We start from the raw sequence: 26600 nt of genomic DNA, 5'->3' as shown, positions 1-26600 counted from the left end.
GTGTTGTGTTTGTTGGAATCTGCCTTAAATTCTTTTCTGAGCCTAACCAGGCGGTGGCGCAGTGGATAGAGCGTTGGACTGGGATGCCAAGAACCCAGGTTTGAGACCCCAAGGTCGCCAGCTTGAGCGCGGGCTCATCTGGTTTGAGCAAAAAAGCTCACCAGCTTGGACCCAAGGTCTCTGGCTTGAGCAAGGGGTTACTCGGTCTGCTGAAGGCCCGTGGTCAAGGCACATATGAGAAAGCAATCAATGAACAACTAAGGTGTCGCAATGCACAACGAAAAACTAATGATTGATGTTTCTCATCTCTCTGTTCCTGTCTATCTGTCCCTGTCTATCCCTCTCTCTGACTCTCTTTCTGTCTCTGTAAGAAAAAAAAAATCTTTTCTGAAAGAGGCAAGCTGTGGATAAATAAGGGAGAAAGTGAGAGAATGGGTGAATGACCAGTTAGCCTAGGCACCTACTCCCTAATAGAGAGCTTTGTCTTCAGAAAAGAATAAAAAATTAGAAATAATAATAAAAAAGTTTATGATAATTGACTCTTAGTTTTAAGATAACATGCAGTATTTTGGGAACGCAGAGAAACTCTGAATGCAGACAGGGAGATTACAGGGCTCTGACAGAACACTGCAGGAGCACTTTTATATGCTTTCTCTGGTTTCATCCTCGCCACAACTCTGTGAGTCAGGTATTTAGTGCCCCCCATTTTACAGATGGGAAATGTAAGGCTCAGAGAAGTTCAGTAACTTACTCAGGGCTGCAAAGTCAGCCTGAGGTGGAGCCTGGAACAGAACCCAGAATGAAGTCCAGAGCAAAGCCTTTGCAGACCACACTTCAAAATCATTCTAAAGGTTTCCCATTCTGCTACAGGATGCCAACATGTGACCCACATATGTGGTGAAGGGAAAAGAGCAGAGATTGAATGTATAAAAAACAAACCCCTCCCTCATCCTCCCCAACATTGCTAAACCCCAACTCCCACTCTGCTCCCAAGAAAGCTGCAACCAAATGGGCAGGGAAGATAGTTTAATGAACTTTCTGTGTGTAATATTGGTATGACTCTGCCATTTGGAGCCTCTTGTTTGTTCCATGTGAATGGACCTGGGCAGGAGTTCCTTGTGCCTGTTCCTTTCTCCCAGATGGGGCTAAGGGAACAGGGTGATAGGGGGGATCCCGTTACGGCAGCCCTACCTTTCTCACAGTAGGGCTCTCCATCCTCCATGTGGAAGAGGCTATTCCCAAAGGGCTTCTTGCAGGCTGCACAGATGAAACAAGTGGTGTGCCATGTCTGTCTCAGGGCATGCATCACTTCCTGAGGGATACAGTCTCAAGTCAGGACAGAAAGATCCAGGGGCAGTGGCAGCTGGGCTTGATTTCCCCACCAGACCCCAGCCAATGCTGGAGCATCCATGTAGGAACAGGACAGGACAGCCCAAGAAGTACGCAAAGGAGAGGCTCCTACTCAGATAGCACTTGCTGGGTGCCAGGTTCCCTGTGTGCTTACATACACTCCCATCAAACCTGGAGGGAGGGACTACTTGTTACTGCCATTTCACCAAAGGGATATCCAGGATCAAGGCCACATGCAGATGCATGGTAAGCTCAGGCTTTAAAGCCATAACTTGCTTTGCAGAAGCTCCGTCACAACTTGAAGCTGTGTAGCTCAGGTATTGTAATCATCTCTTGATCCAAGTTCATTTGCTCCCTAGTTCATTGAAGGCAAGCCAATCTACTTCCAGAATAGAAATGGAGTTGTCCTCTCTCTGTTAGCAGCAACTTCTTGGCTTTCTTGAGGGAGGGGAGAGATTGGTTGGGAAAAAGACAAGGGTCATAGAAGGATGCTTCCCACTTACCCCCATAATTTTGGTGTTGCACTTGGCACAGATTGGGGCAAAGAACTGCTCATAACACCGTTCGCAGTAAACGTTGTTCTGCTCCTCCACAAAGCACACGTCTGCCAGGGAGGACTTGCAGTAGGCACAGTTAAACTCTTCTGGGTGCCAGGAGCGGCCCATGGCTACCAGAAAGGGGCCCCTGGGAAGCAGAGAACAGCACCTACTAAGGTGGCCCCAAAAGCTTCAGACCAGATTGTCTGACATCCCTAAGGCCAACACTTTGACCCTATTAATAACACTGACCTTTGTGACTGTTCTAATGGAAGAAGATAACATTCAGATAAAGCTCCTTGCTGAAAGATGTTCACTGCTGCTTCGTTTACAATAGAGAAATGGAAAGCAACGCAAACATCGACAGTAGGGGACAGGGTAAACATATTACGAAATATCTGGCCAGTTGACTACTGATAATTACAGTAAGAAGAGCAACAATAATGGGGCTGATGGCTAACATTTATTAAGTGCTTACTCTGTGCTAAGTACTGGTCAAGAAGAAATTTGTATTTATTGACTTAATTCTCACAACAATCCTATGAAGTAGGCACTATTATGATAGCCATTTGCCTATAAGGAAACTGAGGCACAGAGAGGTTAAGTTGCACACGGCTATAGGGTGGTGCGGTAGACTACTGGGACTATGAGGAAATGTGATATATTTAAAATTGTCTTTCCAAATTTTCTAATTCTTTGAGAATGTGTTATTTTATTTTAAATAAAAGTATATTTTTCATGTATATGTAAGCTCACCAACCCCCAAGTCCCCCCCCAACAAATACTGTAAACATACTCTATATATTCAAGCAAACAACAACCATCATCCTGACTTCTAAGCCTAAAATGGCTTGTTTTCATCATAGTGGCAGATGCCCACTGAAGCCCTGAGCAGCTCAGGCCTGTCTGTGGAAAGACCCAGAAGCAACCCTGAAGGAAAGCTGGGTCAAAACCAGCACTGTCACCCAGCTGGCGACATGGCAATCCAACCTACTGACAACAAGACCTGCCATTCCTAGAACCCGGCCTTAGCCCAAGACTGAGGTCCAGGCACTGGCACCACACTGGAAGCTTCACCCACTTCCCTCCCCAGGGAAATACCTGGCCGACAGGGATGGAAGTCAAAGGTCAGAGAGGGTCAGATCAGATGTTGACCCAGCGGGACCTGAGGCTGCCCTGTAGCAGCCTTCTCCCTATCACTGCCCTCCCTTCCCCCTGCCTCACCACAGGGCTCAGACAGTGGGAAAGCAACCTTCACCTCCACCCTTCCAGAACCCCAGGACAGGGCCACGGCTGGACCATACCGGATGACGTTGTTGCAGTGGCCACAGAGTGGAGTCCGGCTGCTGGCTGGGAAGCGCTCGGCCCTCTGGACAATGCCTCTGGCAAGGGGGAACACCTGGGAACCTGGGGGGTAGGCAGGGGCCCCTCCAGGCAGGGTCTGCTTGCTGAAGGAGGTGGTGCTCTTGCCAGGAGCAAACTTCTGAGAGAAGCTGTCGTCTGTCATCCAAGGGGGGCGGCTGGCAGATTCAGCAGGGCCCCCACTGTAGGCCGCAGGGTTATAGCTTGGGGCAGGTGAGGGGGTATAGGCAGGCGCTGGGGAGGGAGAGTAGTTGGGGGCAGGTGAGGGGGTATAGGCTGGGGCAGGGGAGGGAGAGTAAGTGGGGGCAGGGGAGGGAGAGTAAGTGGGGGCAGGCGAGGGAGTATAGGTAGGGGCAGGGGAGGGGGTGTACGGAGCTGGGCTGTAATTGGCCCCTGGGGATGGGCTGTATGTAGTAGATGCAGGTACTGCAAGCCAAAAAGATCCAAAGAAAATGTGTCAGCAATTCAGTTCCCCCAACTTCCCATCCCCGCCCCCAGCCAAAACAAGGAGATTTTATTAGAGGAGGACAATTCTAATTTTTACCAGAGACATAGTCCTGAGCTTCTTGGTGCCCAAGATTTGAATATGCAGCGGGAACCATGGGAAATAAAAAACCATGGGAGCAGAGTCCCCGGAGCTAGGAGCTGGGACTAGCTGGGAAAGGGTTGTAACTATATCTGCAGCTGCAAGGGGCGGGGCTTGCTTGGCCTCTGCCAGAAAGCAGGGAGTGGGGGCAGAGTGCTGGGCCAGGCTCTCATCTGGCTCCTGGGGGCCTGGAAGAGAGTGAGAGTGGGTCAGCTTGGCCTTGCCTCAAGATGCTTCAGGTGCACTCTGACCCGTGATTTGACATCTGAAATGCTTTAATTGCATGTGTTTGCTGAACCTGGACCTAGTCCAGTCTTTGGGGCAAAACAGATGACAGGGCAGTAGGGTTTTCAGATTTGGGTTTCAGGATCAGCTACACTTGTTTTCCTGAAAAAAAAAAAATCTTGGCTTGATTTGTATTGGTGGCAAAATTCCTCTCGGTTTGATTGGGGGGAGGGCAGGGGAAAGGTCTTGAAGGAGTCACTTGGAGGAGCCTGGGACAGAGATGCTCAGGCAACAATGCCCAGGTCCAGCAGCCTTTGGGGCACCTGTGCTTTCCCATGTCACTTTGCTAGGAAGTGAGAGTGGGTCCACGTGATGGTAGAGGTTACCGAAGACGTCAGAGGGTAAGAGTAGAATGCACTGCCCCACTGCTGTGCAGAGGGGACTGAGGCAGCCCACCAGCATGCAGTAGGAAGGCGTTTCTCAGGGCTAACAGCCCTGGCCAGGCCTCTCATCTCCCCCACCTGGTTCTCCTGAACGACCCTGGGCAGCTTATGGCCTGCTGCTCCAATTCTGTAACTCTACTCCCAGGTAGCTGGCCCCTCAGAGCTGAGTATCATGGAAACCCCTGCACTGGGGATGGAGAGGGGCCAGACCTCTGTTATGGAAGGCTGAGGGAGTAAAACCCTTCACAACCCTGCCCTGGAGCCATCCTGGGAGCAAGGCTGGTTTCATCCACAAAGAATCTCCTTCCCACTTACTAAGGAGGTAGACTAGGCATATAACAGATAATCTTTGTTAGTCCTGTTTACAGTTGAGATTACTGAGGCTCAGAGAGAGCCAGTAAGTGGCAAAGCGAGTCTCCAGAAACATTCTTTCTATCACCCCAAGCTGCCTCTGTAAAGAACACAAGTCCAATTTCCATAAAACCTTGGTGTACCATGTGATTGAGCAGTAACTGTCAAAATGGAGGAGGTCCCATCCTCTGGAATATAGCACAGCCTTTAGGAGCACAGCTCTACTATATCCTGGTTGTGTGTCCTTGGGCAAGTTCCTTAACATCTCTGGGCCTGGATTTCCTTGTCTAAAAATGACAATAATAATTCTTGGTACCATACAGTGTTGTTATGAGGATTAAGTAGCTGGCCCAGTATGTGTGTCACTAAATGTTAGTGGGGATGGTGGGTATTAGTGACTCCCGGGTCTCAAGATGAACTGTCAGCTCATATCACAGCCTGGTGGTCACCTGAGGGAGCCCAACCCCGGTAGACTGTGGGATGTAGGGGGTTGAAGTGGTAGATGTAACATCCTGAAGGCATATAACCTAGACTAAGTCTATTCACCAATGGTGAAATGCATGACACCCCTGCCTGCCTCAGAGGGAGTGATGGGGACATACCAGAGTGACATACTGCATGTACGTTATAAACTTGTGAAGTCCAAATTCAAGGTGTTGTCATCCTCTCTTACAACCCTGCATAGCTCCCAAGGGCCCAGAGCAGAGCCTCAAAATGCAGGGGGCAAGGATAACCGGGTGGTGCGGAGTGAGGGGGGATGCTTCCAGGGAGGGACTGAGGAGAAGGATGATCCGGCAGAACTTCAGAGCAGTGCCTCTCCGTTATACAGAATGGGGTTCTATGCATGATTTTGTTTCCTTTTTTTGTAAAGTGGAATCTCCACTAAAAGGGATGAAGACAAAAGCCCTGACCCTATGCTTTCCTATTTGGCTGTTGAGAGCTTGAGATGTGGCTTGTCCAAACTGAGAAGTTCTGTCAGGGTGAAATACACACCAGATTTTGGAGTTACTATAAGAAAGGAATGTAAAATATCTCAATAACTATTTTATATCGGTTCTATATTGAAATTAATATACTAAATTAAATAAAATGCTGTATATAATTTCACCTGCCTTTACTTTTCTTTAAAATGTGGCCACTAGGAAATTAATTTTTATTGGACGGTGCTGTCCTAACCAGAACAGTGGCTACCACATGCCAGTCCCTTTATGTGACATCCAATGAGGCAGATAGTATTCTCAAGTCCATTTTACAGGTGAGAAACTGAGGCTTGGAGAGCTAAAGTGACTACCTCAAAGTCACTGAGCTAGCCAACTACCTGGCTGAACCAGAGCTCAGGCAGCCAGACTAAACACCAGATCCCCCAGCTTAACCATTCCTTAGGCAGGAGAACAAGAACCTTTCAAACTAGGCCCTTGCCCACTTTTCCAGCCTCCTGCCCATATTGCTTAACCAGATTTCCTTTGGAAGACATCTACCTCTTCCCTCCTCCAAGTCTTCTACATCCCTTGATCCAACCCTCTTTTCTAAGCCCCCACAATACGAAGGTCTCAGCAGTTAAAGGCAGGACAAAATCTGGACCCGAGTGCGGCCGCTTCCCTGTGCAGGGCTGACCCATCCAGAGCTGAGAACCTGCCCTTTCTCGAGACCGAGCCTGGCAGCCCCCTACCCGTCCTCTCATTCCTGGAGGTAGGGGCGCCGAGCCGCGCTCCCCGGCCTCTGCGCTCTGAGCGTTCCCGCCCGGCTCGCCGTGCCGACCCCCGCACGCCGGGGAAGACTTGGTACCCCACCTCCGAGCCGCGGAGTGTTGCTATTTCTGCCTGACGGAATCCAAATTAGGAGGTTATATTTCATCTCTTAATTGGCAAGTTCAAAAGGCCCCTATCGCACTTGCAGCCTCGGGAATGTGTAATTAAACAAGGTGATTTCTGACTCATGGCAGGACGAGCCCGGCTTCCCGCGAACGCCCGGCCCCTCCCGGGCCTTAGGTGCTCCGGAAAGCGCCGCCCGACCCCGGCGCCAGCGATAAGATCTGGGCTGCGAACGCCACCCGCTCCGGGACCGGCTCAGCAGAGAGGGGGACGCTCGGGCCCACGTTTACCCCCGGCCGCCGGCCGGCCACCCCCGGATCCCCAGGCAGCCGCGACTCCCGAGAGAAGAGTGGAGTACGCCGGCTCTTTCCCTCCCGCCAGGGATGAGTTAACGTCTGCCGGCCCGGGAACGCCTGGAGGCCTGGGGATCCGGCCCGTCCCGCCTGCCCAGGCCACAGCCGGCCCTCAGCGCCCACCCCCAGCACCGTGCTGCCCCCTGGCGGCCCGCGCGGGAGAGCCCACAGTGGGGCCGGGGCGCCCAAGCCGGGCACCGCCTTGGACGGCGCCCAGAGAGACCCGCCACAGAGGAGACCCCTACCGGCCCGGACAGACGTACCTTCCTGGCACCTTGACGGGGCTTCACCTCCACCCGCCGCCGCTCCTGCACACTCCTTTCCACTCTCCTTTCCATATTCCCTATCCCCGCGGGCCAGCAGCTTCCTTCCTTCCCATCTGAGAGTTTTCTCGGTGTCAACCCGCTCCAAATTGCGCCCTAATCCTATGGAGTTTTAATCTCAGGATTTTGCGTCCCTGCCTCTGAAGGCACAGAGACATGCGCCTCCTGTGTGCCCTGCACTGCGCCAGGTGCTTCATTTCGTCCCCATAACACGGGGTGTATATAGTGTCATGACCATTTTTCAAACAAGGAAATTCTGGCCCAGGAAATAAAGTATTTTGCCTTAGATGGTAGAGCGAGCGGCCCGGCAGGGAATCTTTCTGAGGATAAGGCTCCTTCTACTGCCCGCACTCAACACTGCTCGTCACAGTGAGTTCTGTACACACAGGGTTCCTGTGCCCTACACAAGTCAAGCTCCCTGAACAAGGCCCTTCCTGACTCTGTGCATGACCTGTCTCCCTGCCCTTCAACTGCAGTGAGACTATCCACTGGGGTCTCTCATGCTCCCCACTGCTGCTTGCCAACACTCCCTCTCTAGCATGACACAGAGATGCTTTCTCCCTACCCCCTTAGAATTAGCTACCTCATTCTTTCACAAAGAAGATAATAACTTCCTCACTTCATCAGTTTAACTGTATATATGGTAAAATACATATATTGCACACACACATGCATATATATATATATATACACACACAATATGTGTGCAATAATTTGGGGGGTGAAACAGTTTGTGCAAGTGGAAAATTGTTAATGCTTTCCATAAATTCAAAGTGGCCATAAAAATAAATATATCCGAAGTATAATGCTTTAAATGAAAAGGTATAGCCACCTAATGTCCTATCTGACCCATCTGTGGAACAGGCACCAGGACATCACTCTGGGAAGGATCCCTTGTGGTTTGTTATCCCTGTGTGTTCCGCCACCAGAACATGCAGCTCATAGCCTCTCCCCCATTCCCCATTGTAAGTCAGGGGACACTTGTGATTGTCACCGGCTTTCATTCATTCATTTGTTCCTGTTCACTTCCTTTGCTAAGTAGCTCCTCTGTGCCAGACCTGAATCAATCTCTGGTGGTACAGTGGAAACATCTGCCGTAGCCTACACTGCTGGAACTCAGAGTCAGAGTCCAGAGTGAAGGAGGGGATAAATGGTGATATCAGCCCTCAGGGCCTGGTTACCAGGAGCCCTGCTGTGGACACATCCTATGGAGCAGAGCACACAGGATCTTACCCTAGCCTGGGAAAATGCCCGCTAAAGGGCCCTTATGTTCGTTGAGCAGGAACAGGTGTGTGAGTGTGTGTATGGGAGAAGGGGTTGCAGCCAGCTTGAGAATTGCCCTGGGACTCTAGGGACTGGGGAGTGAGCCCAATTTTGGCTAGGAAAGAAGGGGTCACCAGAGACCACTTATCCCCACAAGGGGGTCCTAGGCAGTGAAGACAGTGGAAACCACAGTGATGGAACAGAGAGCCAGTGAGTTTAGCCACTGTTAGACCCTGTGCTGGCCACTTTGCTGCCTCCCCGATGCTTTTCATGCCTCTAGTTATCCTACCTCAGCTGAGGAAACCAAAGACAAGACAGGTTGAGCAACTTGCCCAGGGTCACATCGTGATGCACTAGGGCTGTCTCCAGCCCACGGCATTTCTGGTATAGCTACCCATCCTCCAGTTTGAGCCAGACCCAGACTTCCGCAGGAACAGGCTCCTCCATTTAAACCCTCTTTTCTCACCTTAACCCTGGAAATTCCCAGCCAGGAACGTCCTCTTCCTTAGAGCTGGGAGGCTCCATGCCTGCCTGGCACTGCCCGCCTGTCTCCCCAGGGCCAGAGGCAGGCTCCATAGGGTTTAGCCCACAACTGGGGAAGGAGGGCTGAATCTCATTAGCAGGGCCTCACTGACCACCATCCTCTGGGGACATGGTCCCGGAGATGACTCCGGGAGCCCATGCCCAGTCTGACAGTCTCCCTCCCATTCTGCTCTCACCTGGCTGGTAGACAGAAGGCCGGATGCTGGCAGTGGTGACAACTCGAGGCTTGGGTGCAAGGGCAGCTGAGGCTTCAGGGACTGTATGGGCAGCAGGTGCTGGAGAGGTCGCCTTGGCGGTACCGTAAGCAAACGCCTGGGGCCTAGAACCAAGGTGGGGAGAGTTAGCAGCCAGAATGACAGCCCCGCCCAAGCCCTGGCACTTGCGGGCAGTGGCAGGTTGGCTCTCCAATCCTCAGGAGCCTCTGTGAAGAGGAAACCTGACAGAGATGACCCTGGACTGCCAGAGGCTGTGAAGGAGGGACCACAGGTCTTAGAGGGATGAAGTTGCTCCTTGGGTGCTGAGTCTTGGTGAGTTTGGCTAAAGCAGCAGAGACACCTTGAGAAATATAGCCCATTGCTGGTGTCACCACCTTGGAGAGAGGGAAGAAAGCCATTCACTGAAATGCTGGACAAGAGGATACACAGACAATCCTTTACCCCCTTGAAAGAGACTTCCAGGGCTGGTCTGGGGTGGAAGGAGACACCTCCCAGCTCTAAGGAGGCAGAGAGATGGAGGTGGTCAGAGCTGCCCCACTCCCTGCAGTGGCTTTAGACTACCTGGCCTTCTGCCCCTCCCCCTTTCTATTGCTGCTGAAGGGAGCAGTAAAGTCTCAGGTTTCTTGGCAAGAATGCTTCAGGGATGACTCACAGGAAGCCAGGAGAACCCTCACCTCCAAACATGTTTCTTTTCCATATAGAATTTCTGCCCTTTTCCCACTGGGTTAGCCCCCAAGCGGTTCAGAGCAACCTTTCCCTCTTGTGACCCAGGGATCGTGAGACCAAAGAGATGGGAAAGAACAGTGTCCCAGTTCATTGTCCTCAGGAAATGCTATACTGGCCACTATTCCTGGAGAGCTGGAGGCTCCAAGGACTCCTGCAGCTGAGCAGCTTGTTTAACTTGGTCTAATCCAGTGCTTCTCAATTCCATAGATCTGTGAACCCCCCCCCCTTTTTATTTGTTTTCTCATTTAAAACTAATGAAGACCTTACAGAGCAGGTCCCTGGTCTCTCCCTACATCATTAAGATCCCAACAGGGCCCACATGACCATACCCTGGGGAAATGGGGTACCAGAGAATTGAGCTCCTGGAACTATTCTGCCCTATACCAGCCCATGGCTTCCTGCTCTCTTCCACCTGCTTCGCATGGGCCCAGGGCTTGTGAATCATGCTGGGTAGAGTCATAGGGTAAGGGGCACCTTCCTTTCTGGGGTTCTGGGAGGTGGTGGCCCTGAGCTAAGAACCCACTGCCAAGCTCCTGAGGGTGCTGCTGTAGACAGTGCAGAGGTGAAATGAGCCTTAGACAACCATCATATTAGACCTGGGTGGTGTGTTGACTTGTCCTGCCACATTGCCTTGTGTCTGGTTGAGTGAAGCTGTTGTTTCCCCTCCCTGTGCCTGCCTGCCCTTCTCTGATAACCGAGTAAGACCAGTGAAATAGGGGCCTCAGTGGAAGAGAAAGAGGTAGTATCCATGGAGTGCCCAGCTTCTACTGGGGTGGAAGAAGGTCAATGGGTCTCAGCTGGACTTTCTCACCAGCTAAGAATGCATGCAGCATCTCACGACTGTGTCAGGGATTGCCATTGTGGGAGGAAGCCAAGGCTTAAGATAACCAGCAGGAATTCTGAGGCCATGCTCCAGTGAAAGGCTGAGTGGCCATTTGCCTCACTCTTTCTCCCTATACCCCCATCCCAGACCTTATGCAGGAAGGGAAGTTAGCTGGGCCCAGAGTGTGGTCCATGGATCCCTTCTGTACCAGCTGACCACACTCCCAGTTTCTCTGCAACCTCCACCTGGGCCTCATCTCTCTTTGCAAGACAGCGAAGGAAGAGTTTGCCCTGTTGCAGGTGTCCTGAGGTCCTTAGGATAGAGGCCCGGAGCTCTCTGCTGAAGCCTGCCCTTGAGCATAACCTCAGCATCTAGACCTCCCAGATCCAAACTGAGGAGGCATCTTCCCACTCAGCAACAGAGACATTTCTTACCCTCCTCTAAATTTCTTCTTTGTGTCCTTGCCTGAAGCAATTCTGGTGTGCAGAGGGGAAGCACTTGCTAAATGATCCCAGGAAGCTGGGATAGAACAATTCCTGGAGGCTGGGCTGGGCCCCACCCTTGAGGCTTCAGTTGGGCTGGAGAAAGGCTGGGCTCCACACCACCTGGGTCACTTACAGCCCCAGAGGTAGGGGTACAGCACACAAACTTTTGGGCTACTCTGCCCACCCTTCCTCCTCCTCTGGCTGCACCAGGGGCCTATGCACCCTGACTCAGAGAGGCTCGTCCTTCCCAGCAAAGCCCTGGGAAGGGACCATGGGCAACTGACCCTAACACTAACTTGCCATCTCCATTCAGCCCGGAAACCTGGGTCTGCACATCCTGCTACACTGCCTAGCTGTTCCAGAATGACCTACAAGTCACCCCGCCCCTGTCCACTTCCCCGCACCTCCATCATCCCTCTCATACCCCTGCCCAGCTTTGCTGGGCATCCAGGATGGTAGGTTGGGAAGCAGTGAGTTGTAAAACTTGAGACTGTTTTATGCTAGGTGTTTTACATACACTTTTTCTATCCCAACCCTATAAAATAAATGTTGCCTTAAATGTCTTAGCAGGTGAGGAAACTGAAGTTCAGAGAAGTTCTGTCACCTTCTGAAGATTATAGAGATTTAAACCCCACCGCACCAGAGTCTCTGCAGTTAGCATGTTTCTCCATCAAGAGAACAGAGGCGAAGAACAAGGACAAGTTAGTTGATAAATACATATATGACCTACCTCCTATAACCAGGGCACTGCTCCTCCCTTCACCGAGCCTTCCTTAGCTTCCCAGCCCAAGGCAACAACTTCCATTCTCCCTAATTCCAGTCCCAGGAACACAGCCTTTCCACACAGTCTCCCTTTGTTATCTAACTCTGTGTGTGTGTGTGTGTGTGTGTATGTGTGTGCGCGCGCGTGCGCATGCACGCGCATGACTTTTACCTCTCTCCCTAGAGCAGAGAGCAGGGAGGCATACCTCCCTTCCTCTGTCCACACTCCCCTTTACTCTCTGCAGCAAGCGTGCAAGCTCTTGGCTTCACTGGGGACCTCGGGCTACTAATCACCTTGGATGGCCATTTATGAGGGCCAGATGCAGCTACTAGAAGATGGACCCAGGGTGAGGCCTCTTCTGCCTCCCTTCCCCACAGCCAGGGCCAGCATCTGTGGTGCCATTACCTTGGACTGTCTGCAGGGCTTGAAGCGGGGGCCATGGCAGAGGCGGTGGCAGCTTGGACAGCGGCTGCAGCCAGGGGCGGAGTGGCTGCGCTGGGAGAGGCAGCAACAGGAGGCTGGGAACAAGCGGGCAGCAGCGGGGTGATGGCCTGGCTGGTGCACACTGGAGCATACTCAGTAGGGGTGCTGATGAGGTGGGACCAAGAAAGACAACAGGTCAAGGGGGCCCCTCTGCATGGGGTGGTGGCTGCAGCAGAAAGAGGCTGTGTGGAAGGCACCATTCATACTGCACACAGAATGGGATCTTCCAGAAGGTATGTGTCCCCAGCTTCAGGGGAAATGGACATTCCCCATAGCCCCAAGAGGGAAGGGCGCAGACCACCAGGAGGATCACAGTAACATCAAAATTATTCTCAAGCCTGGTATTCAAGCCATTTTTGTATTTACTTATTTATCTATCTAAGTATGCATTATAAAAACACAGTTTGATGGAAAAGAGAAGAATTATCAACCCATCCTATTTTCCATGTTTTCCCCCTCCCTTCTCCACTTACTCAGAGGCAAATATTGCCTTTGAGAAGGGATAGTACTATGAGAAGAGCAGAGGTCAGATATTTGAGGGTCAAGGGCTTGGCCCTAGCGTGGTGAGCGCCTGGGCTTTTAGGCCATCAAAGACTCAGGGCACTGACTACACATTTGAAAAATAAATGAAAGCTGCCATGCCAGGCAGACCAAGGTTATCTGGACCAGAAAGGGGACAGCATGGCATAGGGGGTTCAAGAATAGAGGAAGTGGCCCTTTTCTATGTAACCCTGGAGAGCTGGCAGGACCCTAGGGTCTCCTGTGCCCATAGTGAAGGGCAGACAGATCCAAGAAAGCCTGAAGACCCCCAGGCTACCATGTGCCCTAGCATCCAGAGAGGGTTTCCCATACACCCAAGAGTGACATGGACATGACCCCAAGTGCCTGTACATCTGAAAAACCCTGAAATTGGGAATAAGAGTGGTGACAGCTGTGCCAGTGTAGACCAGTGAGGCCAGATGGGATGCTATTCCTGCAGCTGCCGGCACAGGTAGACCATGATCAAGGACCAGGTGCCCAGATGCCCCAGCCTGCCTGCCTTGCCTTCTGCCCAAAACCACTCCAAGGCGGAGGAGCATCACAGCCTGGGTTGATGGGATTAGATTTCTGCAGAGAATACAAATTAAATTATAGGCAAGCAGCCCTGGCTGGATAGTTCAGTGGTTAGAACACCATCCCAATACATAAAGGTTGCCCGTTTGGTCCCCGGGTCAGGGCACAGACAGAAACAAACAGATGTTTCTGTCTCTCTTCTCATTCCTTTCTCTGAAAGTAATCAATAAAAAATATTTTTAAAAATTATAGGAAAGAAAAGAAATGCACATTCTTTGCTAACTTGGGTATTGGATTAAGATTTGTACTTGCTACATCTGCAACAGGATACTGCAATTCCTGCAAGTGGGGATGGCTGTCCCCATGCTATAATGTTTATTGACCCAGTATTATGTGCTGAGCATGTCTGCAGTTTCTCACAACGACCCTCTGATGTGGATGTTAGCAACTCTGTTTAATAGATGAGGGAATAGAGATAAAAAAAATTCAACTGTTCAAGCTCCTACAATGCATGGGTGGCGACAGCAGGATCTGACTGAGGGACATTTGGAGTTGAAGCCTTACCCAGTCCCTCAAGTAGCCTCTCATGGAGGGAGAAAGAAACTTCTTAGAGTCAGGCAAGTACAATCATTCCCCCAAGAAAAGGCACTATTATTTGAAAGTATTAGAATGATAACCTTCTGTCTGTGTGTGCTTACCATATGCCAGGCCTTGTGCTAACAGCTGTGTAAGCATTATTCCATCTGATCCTTTCAGACTTGCTGTTGATTGGGACCAAGATCTTCATCTTACAGGTGAGGAGCCTGACTTCCAGAAAGACTGACTCTCTGCTAAAACATCACCCCGCTGCCAAAACATCGCTGCAGCACATCTCAGGTTTTGATGTGCAGCAGATAAATCCCCTGCACTGGTTAAAATGCAGGACTGGACAGAGCTGAGAGTCCACACTCTAACAAGTCTCCAGGTGATGCTGATGCTGCTGGTCCATGGACCATACTTTGAGTAGCAAGGTGCTACAGAATCTGTCCCAGCTGGCAATGCCAGAGGCCATGAGCCATTTACTAAAGCATGACAGAATGGCTCTCCTCCTGCCCAGGAGGTGTATGGTGGAGGAAGTCATGAACTAACATGAGAGGGATGAGGAAGAAGAGAGCTGAAGAAGTGGCAGGTTGTGGGCTGACTGCTCCAGGGGAGGGAGCACTATTCTGCTCTGACTGTGTAAGAAGCATCCATGATGGACAAGGGTGCCCATGATGAACAAACACCTATGGTAGCTGTCCTTTTCCCAGCTTAGTGGTTCAGAGAGGAGGCCTCAGACAGCCCAGTTCTCAGGCCTGGGGCAGTGCCCAGCCCTGGCCCTTCCATGAAACCACTCCTCCACCCTCCATGAAAGAACCTGTCTTCTGGAAGCTATCTCTGTGAAGTGGCTGCCTCAGAGAAGTAGCTGCATTCCTGAAGCCATATTGCTGAGTTGGCTGTTAGACCCTCCTCATGGCATGGGCAAGGGTGGCCTGGGAAAGTCCCAGCTGACATAGAACGCCCACCTCCTTTATCTGTTGCTCCCTGATCCTATTACATGTTTCCAGTGGGATTTTGGGAACAAAGGACACCACTCAGGATCCACAGGGGTGATGGGAGTGTCTGGGCTGGACAATATTCTGAGGGACAAATAAAAAGTTGACTTTCCCTGTCCCTTTTGCTCCAATTTCCTGCCAGACCAGCTTACTTGATATTCTCCCCAGACATAGCTCCATATGAACCTTGGATTTTGGGTGTGACATGTGACTTAGGAAAATTCATGATCTACCACAGGACCTGGCCCTGGCCAGCTGGCTCAGAGGATAGAACATTGGCCCAGTGTGCAGACATCCTGGGTTCGATCCCTCATCAGGACACACAAGAGAAGAGACCATCTGCTTCTCTTCCTCTCCTTCTCCCTTTTCTCTCTCTCTTCTCCTCTTGCAGCCAGTGGCTTGATTGGTTCGAGTGTTGGCCCCAGGTGCTGATGATAGCTCAGTTGATTCAGAGTATTGGCCCCAGACAGGAGTTGCTGGGTGGATCCTGGTTGGGACACATGCAAGAGTCTCACTATCTCCCCGCTTCTCACTTAAAAAAATAAAATAGGCCCTGGCCAGTTGGCTCAGCAGTAGAGTGTTGGCCCAGTGTGTGGATGTCCTAGGTTCAATTCCCAGTCAGGGCACACAGAAGCATCCATCTGCTTCTCTGCCCTTCCCCCTCTTACTTCTCTCTCTCTCTCTCTCTCTCTCTCTCTCTCTCTCATTCTCTCAATCCCTCTCCTGCAGCCATGGCTCGATTGGAGCAAGTTGGCCCTGGGTGCCAAGGATGGTTCTATGGCCTCCACTTCAGACACTAGGAAGAGGTCTGTTGCTGAGCAATGGAGCAATGCTCCAGATGGGCAGAGTATTGCCCCCTAGTGGGGCTGCTGGGTGAATACCGTCCAGCACTCCTCCAGGAGTCTGTCTCTGCCACCCTTCTCTCACTGAATAAATTAAGTTAAATTAAATTAAAATAAAATATAAAAATACCATAGGTCCAGGACAAAAGGCATGCACGTGAGCCTGCTGCTTGGGGTTTTCGCTGAGTGGTATCCTATGTAAAACCACTGTTTGCAGACACCAAGCAGCCAGGGCCTAGGAACAGTAGGGGCAGCACTGAAGAACGTCCTGAAGGGCTTGTCCAGGCTAGCTCCTGCCTGAAGTCTCATGAGCTCCCCAGACACCAAGGAGGCGTCTCAGTGAGCCAGCACATGGAGAACTCGACGTGGCTCTGGCCTCAGGACTGAAGACAGTGCCCATGGAATCACCCAGCCTGGTGCAGGGCTCTATAGCTGTCTCTCGCGTCAGTCACAGTTCACTTTAAATATCTAAGTGAAACCCAAACCAAACCAACTATATTCAACTGCTCATGGCTCCAGGGGGACGGTGTAGCCAGAGGAGAAACACAGTATGGCTGCAGTCCCCTTCTCAGCCCTTCTACTCCATGAACCCAGTTGGCAACCCGGGTGGAACATGCCAGCCCTGTGCCCCTGCTCTGTTGTGGTGGCCTTTGGTCGATGCTCTTATTGATAGCAAAGGGATTGTGTACAGAAAGGATGGGCTGGCATTAGTGATGGGGCTGGGACTTGGGGTTTGTGGTTATTGGGCTCAGGTTAAGACTGTTGGTGACGGCAGAGGTGTTTGATGATGCTAGTATTGGGGTGATGATGCTATTGGACTGGTTAAGAGAATGGAACATGACATCTCTATTCATTGGATGAAGACAGAACCCCCCTCAGGTGGTTGGTCTTTAAAATGGTTCATGCTGCCTCCACCTAGCCGGTGTTTCATCTTGCTGCCTCCACCTAGCCGGTGTTTCATCTTGCTGCCTGATGACCAACTATTGCTCAGGGAAGCCCTGACCAGGTCCCTTTGTAGCAGGGCTGCTGCACTGTGCAACTGCAGGGGCCCTGTTGGCATTGTAGCCTATGCTGATGACACCCTCCAAGCATGGTGCTCAGTAGTGCTTACAGGCTGTGATGTGAACAAAGCCTTGCCACCTTCACTAGTCAGAATGCAGCCAACATCCCATTGCCTGGCATTCCAGCTCGGGACTACTACTAACCAAAATACACCCTGTGTTCCCTCCATTCCAGCCAAAGTGATTAAGGGGTTCTGGGACACCCCTTATTCTCATTAGCACCTCTGCTTCTTTTGCTTAGAGTACCTGTCCAGCCTTCCCTAACTGCACATACCCCAATCCTAACTGTTCTTGAGAATTAGACACACAGATATCTTCTGCCAGGAAGCCTTGTCTGATTTTTCCAGTAGGATGGGCACTCCCTGTCTCTGGACCTCATATGAGCAACCTTGCATCACGGTCACTCACAGCCACATCGGCTCTTTCTGATTTCTCTGACACCCACAGTGGCCAAACATGGTGCCTTGACTCATGCCCATGGACATGAAAGGCTGAATGAGGACATCTTTCCTATTTACTCCGGATGGCTGCATGCAGAGGCTCAGGGTCCCTGGGAGGCACTAGGCAGGCTGGAAAACAAGCAAGAGCCTTTCAGAGCTTCAAGAGGGCTGCAACAGACTAGGGGTTGGGGACAGAGAGCTGTGAGGTCACCAGTTTTGACTGATTGGCTTGGGACTTCTGTCAGCTTCAGGACACCCACTGCCTAGGGGCCTCTCACTGTCTAGCAGCCCCCAGCCCCACAAGCGACCCTGGGGCCTTCAGAGTCCTCAATAAAAGTTCAGCTAAATATGGGTGTGCTCTGGGATGCTTAGATGTAAGCAAGAGCACATAGCCCGTCTCCTCTGTTGATCCCTGAGCATGCTTGCCCTGCCTGGCCCTGGCCCTGCCCTTGGCCCCAGAGTCAGACTGCTAGAGACTGAAAGAGATGAGAGGCCAAAATGGAGTGGGCTGGTGGGTGCTCTGGAGAGCATTTCAGGATGGTGAGCAGGAGAGAGCAGTTTCCCTGGTCAGCTCTCCCAGAAGGGATTGCCAAGGTCCGTGGAGGCAGAAAGAAAACCTGAGCCCAGGCAGCAGGAGTGGGAGCAAGTCTCTGCCCAGTCCAGCCCCGGGGCGGCAGCAGAGTCCTGAGGGATGGACCTCAGCATCTGCCTTTATTTGCTAAGTGCCACTGGTCTCATGTTCTCAGCCAGTGATTTCTGCAATCAGGGACCAGGCTGATGGATAGACAGAAGGGTGGGGAAGACATGAGCCTGCCAGCCTGGCTCTTCCTAAATGCTCAGGACTAGGACAAGGCCACAGGTGCATGGGGGCCAGATCAAGACCCAGCTGGAGGTCTTCCCCACCTTCCACCCCCAAGCATATCTTCTTCCTCTTCTCTCCTGAGCCCTGGCCCTGGCCCACTGAGGACCACTAGCAGTCCCCTGGGACCTGCTTCTTGGTCCAGATGTGCCTTCTTGAGCCCCTTCTCTGGCCACCTGGAGCAGGGCTGCACATGAGCAGTGCCTTCCTGGGAGAGGGGCTTGCAATCTGCTTTCTGATAGGGAGGGACGGATGGTTGCAGCTGGGTGTGGGAGCGGAGGCAGAGGGCATTTGGGTACCCAGCAATATACACTGCCCTGTGGGAAGGTAAGCCTGCCCACCTGGCACAACACAGATTCCCACCCGCTATTAGCCAGCCTGAGCTCGCCCCCCTCAAGCTGAGGGCCCTCGCGGTGGGAAGTCAGCAGAGGGCAGAGCTGCGCAGGGTCCCAGCCCCAGGGGGCTTTGCCCCTGCCCTTCTGGAGGTGGCTGTCCTCTTCCCACCTCAGACATGCTCCTCTTGGATAGTATGCACACAGGCACAGCATAACTGAGGCTGGTTTGGTTCATTTCAGATCCTTTTTATTTCAGAATGAGCATGCATATATGTACAGGAGAGAGAACTAGGGAGCTGGCACACACAGCGGAGAGGAGAGCACGTGTCCCAGTCTCACCACGGCCAGGAGGGCCCTCTGCCTCATCTACCTTGGGGCTTCCGTCTCCTCCGCAGAGAGCCCTGTTCCAAGATGCCAGGCTCCAGAGGGCAGCAAGGGAGTGAGTGAGCACAGGGAGTCAGACTTTTCCCAGGACCCTGATCTATAGGTGACTCCTTCCAGGACAGCACTAGGCTGGGCGGCCTCTCTTGGGAGCTGAGGTGGTGGGAGCTCAGCCAGTAGTGTGTTCTGTTTCCCTTGGTTCTGGGATGTTTTGCCAGCATACCCCATCACATCATCCTCTCTGAACTATGGCTAAGGCCCTGGGCAGGAGAGCAGGGTCTTGGGCTGCTTTAGGGGTAGTGAGGGTGGGGCTGAAGGATAGGCGTGGCCGAGGGCGGAACTGCCGCACTTGACTACTACGGCCCCCGCGTGCTCCACACTCTCTAGCATCACCACGGGGCTCACATGCCAGATCTGTGAGGGGAACGGGGACAGGTGGGGGAACTTCACATAGTCTCTTAGCTTTTAACGTTAAGGATTTGGGCTGAAAGGCCATGGTGCCAGTTGCGCAATTTGGCAAAACGTGGGCTGTTACGTTCCGTTTCAAACCTTTCCCTGTGGCACAGAGAAAGAGAGAAAGAGAGACAGAGAGACAGAGCGAAAGATAGAGAAACAAAGAGAAGAGAGAAAGAAAAGGGTTAGGGGACGTGTCCGCCATTCCCATCTGACAGCTGGGGCAGAGGGCATGGGAGCAGGAATTTGACTCAGAGAGGCTTTGCCTTCCATAGGACCCTTTCCAGATGGGCAAACCTGGTTTGGGGCAAGACCAGAGTCCCAAGGACCAGGATGGAAGGGTTAAAGTCCCTGGCTTGAGTGAGTAGGTGGCCATGGAGAAGGGCCTAGAGAGGGCCTGAGGACAGGCGTGGCAAAGGGGAGCCACTAGGTGCTCCCGGCTTATGCAGTCAGGGCTAACAGGGCTGCTTTGGCTATGGGCTTTTGGGGCTGACCCCATAGGCAGAGGGCTCGCATGGTTTCTGTCCCCCAGCGGGCATAAAGAAGAACACCTGTCCCTGTGATGAGGCTCAGTGAGTAGACCTGTCACCTCGCTGTGCTGCTCCCATCTCTGCCAACACTTTTCTGTCCCCAAAGAGAAAACTTCTAACACCATCGACTGCCCCTGCCCTTCTAGGCCTGAGCATGGCCAGGCACATGCGTGTGCGTGCACACACATACCCAAAAGGCCACTGGCGCACATATAGAGGGCTAGGACTCCATTCTACTTCCCACCAGCAGGGTCTCTGGGGCTCATCCCACAGCCTGCTTAGCTGAGGGCACAAGACAAAGCAGGCAAGGAGCAGCCAGAAACGAAGAAATGGAGGAAAGGGTGTGCCTGGGGAAGGCCAGTGACACAGCTGCCAGACTCCTGGACCTCCCCACCACAGGCCGGAGGGCCTCTAACATCTTTCAGACTATAGGTGCACGCACATGGGCCACAAATGCCAGGTATTTAATCTGGACAGTGTATATAATTCATTTTAAAAAATTAATTGATATATCCAGACTATGGAATACTACTCAGTGGTAAGAAGACACAAATGAACTATTAGTTATGCTCAACAATTTTGGTGTATCTCCAGACTGACTGAAAAATCCAACCCCACCACATGAAAGGCTTTATCCTATTTATATAACACTCTTGAGATAACAAAATTATAGGAACAGAGAAAAGATCAACAGTTAGTGGTTGCCACGGGTTAGGAAGAGAATGTGCGGTAAGGAGGTGGGTGTGGCTATCAAAGGGTGACCTGGGGGAATGTTTGAGGTGATGGAAATATCCTGCCTTTGACTCTATCAGTGTCAACACCCTGGCTGTGAAATTGTACTGTAGTTTTGCAAAACATCACCACTGGGGTAAAAGGTATTCTCTGTATTATTTCTTACAACTGCATGCCAATCTGCAGTTACTTCAAAATAAATGGGTTAATAAGTAAATTGCCAGCATATAAAAATTAGGGATATCAGCTTTGGGTCTTTAAAAATCAAAAATGGGCAGTGTTGGTCTCACATCTCTCCATGTCACAGCCCCACACTCACGCCTGGCCAGCTCCTGCATCTGACTGCTTGGGGGACTCCCCTCCACACCTTGAGTCCTGCATGTTGAGTGTCCGCCTAAGACTGGGCAAAAGGAACCCACTGCTAACATATTTGAAAACCACTAGATGCGTCCAAACTTTCCTAATACCAAGAGGAAGCCAAGGCCCAGAGACATCATGAATGGCTCAAAGCCATGTGGAAATTCAGCATCAGAACCCTGACCTAAGGGCCAACCTCCCCGAGGTCAGGGAGGAAGATGCAAGACAGCATGAGCAGAGGCCCTGGGCAGGGCCCACTCCACGCTGACACAGCCGAGACCATCCCAGGGAGACCACCCAGAACACAGACACAGCTGCTTTGTCCAGCCAGGCTTGCAGCCTTTGTCATTAGTACTCAGGGACAGGACAGGGACAGTTCTGGAATATCACAAGTCTAGTGAAAATGCTCTGCTTGGAGCTGTTTGAAAATTCACAGCCAGCCAGAGAGAAGAGTGAAGAGAAGAAAGAAGAGGAGAGAAGAGACGAGAGAAAGAGAGAGAGAGAGAGAGGTCCTGGGATGCCCACCAGGCCTGCTCAGGGCACATCTAGGGCTGTCCTGGTCTCTGCAGTTATGGTTTTCTTGCTACGCTGGCAGAATGCCAAGGACAAATATATCCATATAACACTGGTAACTTTTGTTACTGATAGCTGCCCACTGGTCCTCACAAGGGTTCCCTCCGAGGGAGGGAGCCTCAGCCATGTGACACCATGAGAGTCAGCCAAGTGAGCAAGGACAAAGCCAAATGCATGCAGAGAGGGAAGAGGACACTGCAGGGGGACCTTAGAAGAACCAGCGAGTCCTGTGCTCTGTTGGAACAAGGAGGGTAAGGAGAGGAAAAAGAACTTTGGATGGTAGCACAATGGAGACGGGACTTGATGTGGCGGGGAGTTATGCTGTTTGTGGAGGGGGGTGCAAGGCAACCCTCACCTTCAACTCCTCAGTGTACTAAAATCAACTTTGTTCCATGGCTCTTAGGTCCATACAGATTTACACTTGCCCTTGAGCCTCCAGTGCTGCTGCTGTGTACAGAACTCCTGACACCCCTCACACGGCATTTCTGCCAGCTTCCCACCACACAGCAACAGGAAGCAGAAAGCACCTCTGCACATGTACAAGCCTGTATGGGCTGCCAGGCCCCCAGCATCTGGCGAACTCAGGCTCTGCTGGAGTAAGCCACCGAGAAGCGTGAACCCCCTCAAGGGAGACCCAGCCTTCGGGAGAGACTCAGACTCCTCGCCGTGAGTATGGCTGAATCAGGAGAAGAAAGAGAAAGAGGTTGTGGCTGCCCTCCACCAACAAGATAGGTCAGCTGGGACTAGGGGTGCAGCTTCCAACTTGGGAGTGGGAGCAGATAGAAGTGAGGCTCAGCCTCCTTGGAGAGCAAGACCTCTGACCAACCTGACTCAGGGTGGAGACAAGCATGCTTGCTTCTGCTCAGACGGCCACTCGGGTAAGCCCAGGGTCCCACCTGTCACCAGTGGCCACAGCCTCTATTTCAGGTTTTAACCAGAGGTGAACCACTGCAACCACTGCCCTTTGTACCCCAGGACCACAGGCTGCTTGGGGTTTTGTGAAATAAAAATGCTCACCCTTCTCCTGGGGCCACAGGGAGGATGGGCATTTGAGGGGAGGTAATGAGGACGACCCTCCAGAAATTAAAGTCAGGAAAAGAAAGAGGAACGGAAGGCTCATGCTCCTCCAGTCCTGAGCAGAAGCCTTGCTGGGAATCCCAGAGCCTTCGCCGCAGGCCAAAGACCCTGCAGGGCAGTGCTGACAATGGTACAGCGCCCGGAGGGGCGTCGCTTCCATGGGCGGGGGCCTGGGACTGAGGGGAAAGCAGGCTAGAGACTCCTCTTTGGCCCTCTTTTCAGATTTCTTTGCACCAAAACCCTACAGTGGACAAGGGAGAGGCTCTAAGACCCGCAATCGCGTTCTTAAGATGCCAAGTCCTCCACCTTCCACTGGGGACTCGTGTGGGGTTAGGCTCTGAGGGCAGGATCAGGCAGAACAAACCCCAAGAGATGCTTCTGAAAGCCAGGAAGGGGGGGGCAAAGACAAGACCTGGGACCACCCCCAACACTGCGTTTTGTGTTCTCACTCAGTAACTTCTCAGTGCCTATAGATACTCCAGAAGAAATGCACAAGACAGAAGTTCCCTGTAGGTTACCTCCAGCAGCACCCTCCTGCCTCCTACACGGTGTCCAGCTGACAAAGTACAAGCTTACAGTGACCTGCCAGGGGAACCTAACGTGACTGGGGGAGGGGCATGGCAGGGGCCAGAAAGGCAGGGCTGCCTCATGGGAGGGAGAGATGACATCCCTGCGGCTTCTTGTTAGAAGGAACCTGGGGACTTCGAGCTGTTTGCTATGGGGCATGTGCTGTAAAGTTCCTCTGTCCAATCTTGGGTAAGGCGGCTTTGCTCATGGAGAATCTATGTGGGTGGCTTGAAAGGGGAGGTGGGACAAAGACGGAAGCAGCACACGGAAGCAGTGCAGCATGGGAGGAGGAGGTCAGTCACACTGAAAATAGCTAGATAACTACTTTTGAGCTAAATCAAACATCATCTCATTCCAGGTGCATGGACACATTGCGGGCACTGACAGGTTATGAACTGTTACTGGAACTGCATGCCGTTGTTAGCAGGCCTAGAAGGACCACACTTTTTAGGTTTGGAAGCTCCAACCAAAGAGTGAGAGCACTTTGGATTGGCAAAAATACAGGTTTGAAAAGAAAGTCCACATCAACTCCAGCTGACCTGAATTCCACTCTCTGCATAGCCCTGTGGCCACGACACATAGGTTAGCAAGTGTATAAAGCTTGGCCCAGGGTGGAGGAGCACCTCTGAGCCCCAGCCTCACACAGAGGCCACCACAGGGTGCACTGACCAAGGCAGATTCCTCCAGGAAGAACATGCAGATGACATTTGCCTCCAAATACAGCACAATCACAATGGGACCCATGCCTGCACATGGAAGGCCCTAGTGGGTTCCATGGGTTTCAGGGCAGCACGCCCCTCATGCCCTGGTCCAAGAGCACCTGACAGGCCACAGGTGACAGGTTAGTGGCTGTGGCCTCAGGCCTGCCAGTGTTTTAGACCGTACCTTGACCTCAAGATACCTAGCCCTGCACAAGCCCTCCTCGTGCCCAGGGCTGTCCTTCCTTGCAGCAGCTGTTGTGCTTCGAGCAATTTATAAAACTAATACCTCAATGTCTGTACAGGTGAGTCCAGGGATCAGGCACCCATACCCAGCACCAGAACAGCCCTCCTGGTGCCCGCTTCCCAGTGCCTCGCCTCTAGACTCACAGGGTGGGCAGGGAAGGCAGCTGGCCCAGTGCCCTCACAGGGAGAGATGCCTTTGTTCTCAACAGCCCAGCAAAGGCCAAAGCAGCCCTTCTCCCTTCCCACAGACAGAGCCAGGAATGCCCAGAGTCCTCAGCCCTGTCGCCTGGGCCCAGAGGGTAGACACTCAGCTCCACGTACCCGCCTCACTGATCAGGGACAGATGCCCCAAGCCAGCACCTGCTGGAGCCCCTTAGGGGCCAGGAGTTTCCAAATACATGAATTTGAGAGGTTCCTTTCATAAGTCATGTGACCTAGGGGCTGCCTGGGGAGGGGTGGGATTAGGAGGGGCAAGGCCACCAAGCCTGAATCCAGGCACTTACCTTGACCTTCGCAAAGCTTCTTCATCAGGGTCTTGCACTATGGGTAGAAAGTTGCTGGTCAGGAAGAGTCACAGGGAACACAAGGAAGAGAAGCCACTAGAGCTCTGTGGTTACTGATTCCCCACCAATGACTGAACAGTTCCCACTCCCTAGCCTGTGAACTGGGAAGGAAGAGGCTGTCTGCTGGGTGGAAGGCAGAACCTGGAAGGGGATATGAGAGGAAGCGCAGGGGCGGGGCACGGCCTGTGAGGTCCTGTCCTCCCAGCTCTGGGCAGTGATTTAGTCTGCAGGCACCACGGCAAACCTGCTGCACACTACCTATCAAGACCAGGGGCCCCTTCAGGAGGTGGGGGGCTGGACTCCTGGGCTTCTGTGGCACTGTGGAGCAGGGCCCAGTGTGCTCGTGGCCCCCAGCGGCAGCCCAACCCGGCCTCACTTACTGTATTCTGTCCCTGTCATCTGGGCCAGGATGCGGAAGGAGCGTGACTGGAGGCTGGAGGAGCGGCGGGCCCACTCGTCAGCCTCATCTTCTGGCTTGTTCTGGTTCTTAATCACAGCCTGGTAGACAGGAGAGGCGCTGTCTACAGCAAGGTCTTTAACTGGAAGGCTCCTGCAAAGGAGAACGAGACTGTGGTGAGCACTAGGCTGCAACCCTGCTCCCAACCCTTCATACCCTCCCACATGGTCCCCCTGGCGCTCTGTGGTGGCTTCTATTGTCTGAACCCACCATGCCCTTCACCCACTGCCATCTGAGACAGGGCCTGGCGGGGTCCTCAGTGCTCAGGATAGTCACAGCTGGACAGTGATGCCTCTCATGGAGGGTCAGGAGGCTCAGCTCCCTCCAGCCAACGCCCTCCCCCCGCTCAGTAGACACAGACCTGAAGACACCCCCCACCTCAGTTTCTGGGTCTCCTTTAAGGAGAGAGGAGGCAGAAGATATTTTGAAGTGATTTCCACCTCCTTGAGGAGGCCCTGAGTTCAGAGTTATGAGATGACAGGCCATTGGGGACCCAGAGTCTTCCTCAGGGTTGATGCTTTGTCCTCCTCACACCTTTGGATCCAGCTAGAAAGCCACCAATGCCGTGATTGGTGACTGCCAATGTCATGACTGGTGACTGCCATAGCAGAGGACTGAAGTCTCCGACTCAGCCACACACAGGCAGGCACAGTGGCAGTGGTAGTGGGGGGGGGTACAGCCCTTGGCCATGTGGCCGGGTATCACCTGCAGACCGGGGGAGGGTCTGGTCAGGGAGAGCTGGGAGTGGAGCTGCAGGGGCCACTCGTCTTCTGCCCTGGTCTGTTGAGGAGAATCTGGTAAACTTCCCCTAGACTCTCAGGGTCCAGCACATAGTAGGCACTCAAAACTTAGCTGAATAAATGAATCCTATAGCAGAGCCAGAAGGTTCAGTGCCACCCAGCCCAGGCCAGACTGCAAGGCAGGATATATCAAAAGCTTATGGGTGCCTACTCACCCTGGCCAGGAAAGGGTTGGAGTGTGCAGGCTGCCTAGCCCACCCTGTCCCGGACTCAGGTGTCGCTCAAAACAATAGCAGCCTGTCTCCCTGGCCTAGATACTTCGGATGCTGAAACGGAGATCCAGAGAGACCAGAAAACTAGCTCTAGATTATAGCACAGAACTCAGGCTTCCCAGCTCCCAACCCGCTGTCCTTCCCATCAG

General features: G+C 52.5%; 1 protein-coding gene across 10 annotated transcripts in view; it reads right to left on the bottom strand.

Annotated features, from left to right (window-relative positions):
* Positions 1–26600, bottom strand: part of LDB3 (LIM domain binding 3) — a 62377-nt gene that overhangs the window by 14321 nt on the left and 21456 nt on the right. For 5 of the 10 annotated variants that reach the window (XM_066243948.1, XM_066243949.1, XM_066243950.1 and 2 more), the window contains 7 exons: positions 25363–25532; positions 24923–24959; positions 12564–12746; positions 9323–9465; positions 3191–3674; positions 1854–2034; positions 1192–1312 (listed from right to left, as the gene is read on the bottom strand). In XM_066243948.1, coding sequence (XP_066100045.1) covers positions 1192–1312; positions 1854–2034; positions 3191–3674; positions 9323–9465; positions 12564–12746; positions 24923–24959; positions 25363–25532 — 1319 coding nt within the window. Of the gene's footprint in view, positions 1–1191; positions 1313–1853; positions 2035–3190; positions 3675–9322; positions 9466–12563; positions 12747–19030; positions 19742–24922; positions 24960–25362; positions 25533–26600 lie in introns of those variants that run through there. The other 5 variants (XM_066243952.1, XM_066243953.1, XM_066243954.1 and 2 more) reach the window with 2 other exon arrangements.

This window comes from Saccopteryx bilineata, chromosome 9 (genome assembly GCF_036850765.1).
Source record: "Saccopteryx bilineata isolate mSacBil1 chromosome 9, mSacBil1_pri_phased_curated, whole genome shotgun sequence".
Classification (NCBI taxonomy): domain Eukaryota; kingdom Metazoa; phylum Chordata; class Mammalia; order Chiroptera; family Emballonuridae; genus Saccopteryx; species Saccopteryx bilineata.
The sequence above is the reverse complement of the archived record's forward strand: the minus strand, read 5'-3'. Positions and strand labels throughout refer to the sequence as shown.